The sequence below is a fragment of the Dinoponera quadriceps genome, unplaced genomic scaffold (genome assembly GCF_001313825.1).
Source record: "Dinoponera quadriceps isolate SergipeBrazil2010 unplaced genomic scaffold, ASM131382v1 scaffold3676, whole genome shotgun sequence".
NCBI classification, from domain to species: domain Eukaryota; kingdom Metazoa; phylum Arthropoda; class Insecta; order Hymenoptera; family Formicidae; genus Dinoponera; species Dinoponera quadriceps.
In genome coordinates, this window is record NW_014559267.1 from 400,470 (window position 1) to 407,112 (window position 6,643).

At 52.6% G+C, this 6,643-nt stretch overlaps 1 protein-coding gene across 1 annotated transcript in view; it reads left to right on the plus strand.

The window, feature by feature from the left end:
* The first annotated feature begins 2,012 nt into the window (after window positions 1-2,012).
* LOC106750264 (transcription factor collier) overlaps window positions 2,013-6,643 on the plus strand; it is a 102,559-nt gene continuing 97,928 nt past the window's right edge. Inside the window, exon 1 of the mRNA XM_014630470.1 lies at window positions 2,013-2,083. Within this exon, the coding sequence (XP_014485956.1) occupies window positions 2,013-2,083 (71 nt within the window). The remainder of the gene's footprint in view (window positions 2,084-6,643) is intronic.

The following is a 6,643-nucleotide window of genomic DNA, read 5'->3' on the forward strand; positions in this document are numbered from 1 at the left end:
ATTAAAGTTCAGCATACCGAAGTCGATTTGGTTCGACTTGTTTGTACGGTACTTCCGATCCACAGGGTTGTGTTTTCCATTACATTTTATTTTGATTCTAAATTAAACATTAAATGTTATGCCAGTTCAAAAAATAGTTGCAAAACTATAAGAAAAATGAACCGGAAGAATTTTATAACAATAACGAGTGAGCCCATGGACTTGTTTGGGTAGACCCAATTTTGGATTGGCCGCGGTATAACAAAAACGCGAGATGTTTCTTAAGCAGTACGCTCGCTGAAAAGTGACCCGATCTCTGGAGGATGTCAAGGACTTCAAGACCGAAAGCGCAAACTTCCAACCGGCACTCATCTAGGAAAATGAATTCCCTCATGTAACCCAATTTTGGATTGACAGCGATGCGTTAGAAACGCGAGATCTCTCGCGGGCAGTACGCTCGCTGAAGAACCTGACTCCTCGAGGACCTCGAGACCTCGAAGGACGAAGTCGTAAAGTTCTCAACAGTACTCCTTCGAGAAGAATCCAAGGAACCCAAATTTGGGGTCATTTTTCTGGAATTTCTCGGAAATTCTCGCGTCCAGAAGGACGGAGCGCGGCAGGGTCGACCCTCAGCGTGTTGCGGCTTGCGCCGGAATGACAGCCTCGTGACATCACCGTCGCGGCGCCACAATCCTTGGCACGACGAGATGGGCGTCCGTACGGGTGCAAGCCGGCTTCATCCATTGGTCGCGCCGTCGGCAGTGGATTGGTGCGCGGCGTAAAATGGGCAAGGCCAGCCAGAAGAGCTAGTAGTTTGCGCCGCGTCAGTCGCGGCCGCGCCCACCGCGAGCCTGAAGGTCCGACCCCATTGGGACCTGCTGGCACGCCGCTAGTGCCGGCCCTGACACATTCGACAAGCGGCGCCGTAACGGGAAGCAACGCGCGACTGGGGACCTCGAAGGACCTCTCCGCTGGTCACGAGACACCCTCGCGACGTCTCGGTGGCGACGATAACAGGCGTACCGCCGGCAAGTGCTCAGATTACCACCCGCGCGGCCGACCACCACTGCCTATCTCTCTCTCTCCTCTCTCTCTCTCTCTCTCTCTCTACCTCTGTGCACCCGAGAGTGATCCAGCCGGGTAGGGATCGCAGGACGATCTCGAAGGAGCCGTCAGTAAGGACACCTCTGGGAACGAGCGAGTTCGACCAAGGCGGGGACAGTCGATGATTTCCGGCCGCGGAGGTTCGTACACGCGGCGCATCGCAGGGCCGCCGGCGCGGCGAGTGATGCGACAGTGATAGAAAACGTCGACACGATCAACGGATTGTCGCGAACGGACAACGGGGGGAGGGGGAGGGAGGGANGGGAAAAGCAGTGTGCATTGTGAGACTCCAAGGCGACCCTTAGTGCGCGCTCTCGAAACTAACCCTTGCGACCGCGCGCGCGAACTCGTGTGCGGACGCATGTGCACCGGCACGCGGTCGGTGCGGCCGACTTGACGGTGCAGCGTCGCGGGGCGCGACGCGACGTTGTCAGTGGTGAGCGGACGTTCCGTGCACCGGCTCGCTGCGGCGGCTCACACACACCGGCTGCCGATGGCAGCGATTCATGCGCGCTCCTAAGGAACAACACGCGGCGCGTTCGCTCTGACCGGCTGACAGAGCGGAGTGTGTCTCGCGAAAGGGTGTCGCCGAGCGGGTGGGGGGCCCACAGCCGCCGACCCGAGAGTTTCAACGCAAAGAGTGGCAACGCGAAGGAGGAAGCCTGTTGCCCCAGGAGAGTCCGTACGGCCTCACCACGCGGTCCGACGAGTGGAGCGGTCTCCTGCCCAGCTCCACGATCGTGGGTGCTGGGGGGTCGCCATGGCTCGGACTCGGCGCAGGGGGTGGTGCCGGGGCCACCACGGGGGGCGGAAGTCCCGTCGAGCTCGAAGGACACTGGGGTCGTAAGCTGTACGGCGCGAGTGTGGCCCCGCCACCCCCGCCGCCGCACCATCACCCGCGGGCGCCGTTAGTTTTCGCGCCTCAGGACATGAGGCAGATACTCAAGGAGGAACCGGTGCCACGTGCTTGGCCGCAGCCCGCCCTCGCCGACAACGGAACGTGAGTACACGCGATTCCGCTTTATTAACCCGCGAGCCCGAGTGACGAGGACGGTCCGCGTTTTCTTCGTTTTGACCAACCCCCGCCGATCTCGATTTTATCGGGGACACGTTCGGATTGAGCCACTCATCGACGCAACGTGACGCGATGACGTTGCAGCTGAAAAACCTAGGCTTCTCGAAAGGGCGATAAAGGGGGGATGGGGGAAATTCGTCGAACAACGGCTTCTTCGCGCGGTCGGACTGTCGCGCTGCTTCACGGAAGGGATACATTTCTGTGCTTCGCAAAACGACACGCGACTGTAATGGAGGGCACGTTGTACACGCCATTACCTCGTTACGCGCGTTCACCGGGCCGAACGAAACGCTCGGCGTTGCGCAGCGTTAAAATCGTTACACGCGCTTTTAATCCGTAAACCCGGTTAAACAATTCGCCGGCTCTCGGTGATGTTGGGGGGAAAAAAAAAAACAAGCGAAAAATAAATCGCCGAAATGCATCCCCGTATCTTTGATCGAAATTCGCTTGTGCGCGGACGCCGCTTGCCGTCGGATCGCGAGCTGCACCCCTGCGCGCGTGATGCATCGCCGGCCATTCGGCGGTCGTTCAAATTGCAAAAAGCCTCAAATACCACGGATGCGTGACGAGCATCGCTCGGACGCGTAAATCTTGAAACGATCGATCGACAGTGGTCGCGCGAAGGAGAGGAGGGAAAAATTACGAAAACGCGCTCCTTCCGTTCCTCCTCGAGAGATCTGCCGTAACGTTATTCCCCCCCCCCCTGGGATATCGTTGGAGGGCGCGTAGAAATCGTTTCAGATATTTCCCCGTCCGTCATTAGAGACGCCGGCACGTATCGTGGGTGACAACGGCGACGGTGACAGCCGACGGCCCGTTCCTCGTCGTCGTGGCCGAGACACGCCGAGTATGGTCGGCATTGGTCGTGCCGCGAAAACAAATACCCGCTTTATCCTTCATCCTGGCGAGCAGGGGGGGGGCGTAGGAACGTTTCCGAGCACACGTCCCTGCGTTTGGCGAACGATAAACCGTGCTTTATTGCAGCCTCGCTTAAGGGATTTGTACGACGTGCAAACGACGAAGGTACAGATACGACGACTCGAGAAGGTAAACCGGCGGCGCGCGCGTTGGCTCGGCCCGGGCTCGCTAATCCAATAGTGGGTTCCCTTAACTAACCCCTTGCCGCGGCGAGCTGCACAACGTGACACGGGGACCGACTGCCGGAATCGAGTTAATGTAATTGAGAATTTTAACGCCTTTTGCTCGTCGCTCGTACTTTCTCTCTCGTCCGCCGATCCTCGATCGTTCCGCCTCCAGGCGAACGGCTGGACCTCCCCGCGAGAGAGGAAAGACGAATACCCCGGTGCTCCGAAAGCGAAATGAAAGCGCGAAGAATTTTATTAAAGCCGCTCGCGGCAGCTAACGATGTTGTTGTCGCGTTGATGTTGCTCGTGGTGGAGGGAAAGACACGTCGATTACTCTTCTCTCAGAGATCTTGTCGGACGCGAGTCGCACGGTGTGGAGCGCGCTTTCGATCGGCGGGGAAATCCGGGAAAATTCCCGCTCGCCGGCGGATTAAGAGGAATAATTGCCGCGAGAATAGTTAACACGCCGAGGGCCGCGCCAATTTTCACGTGGCTTCCCATTCGCCCCGCGAATGTAATACCGATGGCCCGAGTCACCGCGTTTGTCGTAAGATATAACTCGTAATATTTATTATTATTATTATTATTAAAATGTTATTTACCCAGCGCTCTGGGATTAATCCTCTTAAGCACGATGTCTTAAATATAAATTACATAAAGAAGTGGGGCAATATTAATGTAATATAAAAACAATGAAAAAATAGGGTTTACAAAGCAATATAATGCAATATACGCCAAACAATATATAAAACAGAGTATTAATATAATATAAGAAGAAAAATAAAGTCGCAGAGTAAGCAATAAACATCAAAAAGGAAGAATAATGTCTACTAGGAAGCTGAAAATTCACCTAATCCACCAATAATTATAGCCAGTAATTAATACTAGTTTCATATTAATACTTCTTAAGCAAATAGATGTACAAGCAATGGTTGGACCCGGTAACAGTGTTCGTTCACACAAACCACACAAACTTCTGTATATATTTAGAAGACTGCAAAAATCGTTATTATGAAAAACATCCCAAGATATATCTTATAATATTTACAAAACTACAATATTATTACTATAATATATTACTATATATTAAAACTACTATATATTACTATAATATATTACAAGGAGGAAGAGATAACGTAAAGTGTATGCACTATGTGGCTTGAATGGGAAGCTACACGGCACTCGACGTGTTAACTGGGGGAGAACGATGTGATAATCAATCGAGGAATCTGTCGCAGATGACAGGTAGACAACACCGTCTATCTGCGAGTGATCGTCGAACGACAAACGTCGCAGGATCAATCCCGACGTCGAATACAAAAAAAAATGCGCAAGCGCGCGGATCCGCTTCCCGTTGGAGCTTAATTGAATCAATGTTGCGGCAGTCTAGGTAATTGCCTCGCGGGAGTTTAAAAGTCGCAAAATGTTAAGCGTCAACTTTCGCCTTCCCGGGAACTCGAGTTGGGGAAGTTTCGTTTCCCGCTGCGTGAGAGAACGGTTGTACCGCACAACTGCGTTACACCGAGATCGAGAGACTCTCGGGGGTGGGTGGGAGGGTTTCAGCGAAACTGTTTTAAAACTCCCGCGGAACGGGCATAAACTCTCGCGCTTTTTAAAAACCCCTAAAAAAGTTATCCACCTAATGAAGCAGTAAACCATCGCGCGCGCGCGCGCGCGCGTCCTTCTCGCAGCGAAGAGATCGCGAGCGGGAAAATCGCGGGGGAGAGAAATGCCGATCGATCGGCACGCGCTGAATCGCAAGTTGAATCTCGCGTGTCCGCATTCCGCAATTTTCCGGAACAAAGCCGCGCCTTCCGCGCGCAAAATTATATCGATCGCACTTTGTAATTTCAAGACAAACATCCATCTAAATATTCGATGTTTAATGCATAACTAACGGTTAATGTACTTTAATGCGGTATGTATATGTGTGTGTGTGTGTGTGTATGCACGTGTGTGTATGTGTGTGTGTTTGCTTAAACTTAATTAAAATATGCGAAAATTATTTATTATCACGGGGGAGCTCTCGCGCGGAGTATTTGCGAGATACACGCGAGCGTGTGCGAGGGTGTTAATAACTAATTAGATTTTTACGCGGCCACGGAGCTACGATGAAACATAGAGCCAAATTGAACAACGTTCGTAGTAACGCACACTGGTAGCAAATTACATTCGGATATATTACAAATTGCTCATTATCTCCCTGCGCATTATGATCGCGTTGGGCGCGAGCGTAAACAGTGTATGCGTGTATACGAGAGAGGGAGAGAAAGGGAAAGGGAGAAACAGAGAGGAGAGCGTGCGTTTCGGGCAACTCGCAATAACTAACGCCCGACGGCGCGCGCATTACCCGCGGATTTATTGTAATTCTCTACGATTGCTTTATCCGCGAATTCGTAACCATATCGGTGGCTCCGTATTATCCGCATATTTCGTCCATAATACATGGCGCGCAAATAGCAGAGGTCGCGGCTTCTGTATAAAGTGGAGGAGATATATCGATCGGTTATCCGGCAATCCGTGTCTCCTCGCGTTGTCGACGATTCTTCGTCGTCGTCGTCGTCCTTTAAACGTTGATTGCGTCGTGAACGCGGTGCCGTCGGTTCCCGCGGAATGAAGAAGTCATTCTGCTAACACGATATAATAAAACGCGCGAGTCTCCTCTCGTAACTTCACGTCTGGTTTTGGTTACAATGGCCAAACAACTTAGTTGAAACTCAACCGAATCCTTACAATTATTACCAAACCCCAATTTACAGTATACTCAGCTTTAGATTCGTCGTTGTTCACGTGATCGCGATTTGTGCACTCATACGAATCCCCCCCCCCCCCCNTCACTCTCGCGAGAATCGCGGATCGAGGAACGAATTATCGCGCCCCGTATCTTCATTTCGCGCATTCGGACACGCGCGCTTTAGAACGATATCATTGCCGGTCGATCGGAATCTGCAAATCGAATCGCACTGGCGCTTTAGCCGACGACCGCGAAAGAATAATCGCACGGTGGGATAGCGCGACGGCGGAGGGAACCGAATGATTCGCAGGTGCCGGAACGAGCGGTGTTATCTGCGAGGCGAAAGCGCACGCGTGGCAAATTGCACGCACGAATACAGTAAACGCGAATGGAGCCCGTAATTATCACCTCTCTCTTTCTCTCTCTCGCGCGCGCGCGTCGCTCGGCAGGACGAGCAACACGCACGCGGGTGGACATAAGCGCACGCTATATATGTCCACACATACATATTTGTACGACGCATTTGTGTCTCGTAAACGCTCGGACACACCCGCGCGCAATACCATTGAGAACGGAAAGAGACGCAAAAAAAAGTAGCAATTTGACGAGAACGAATATTGGCGAAGAGGTATTGAAGCGTGGTCCGCACCCCCCCCCCCCCCCCCC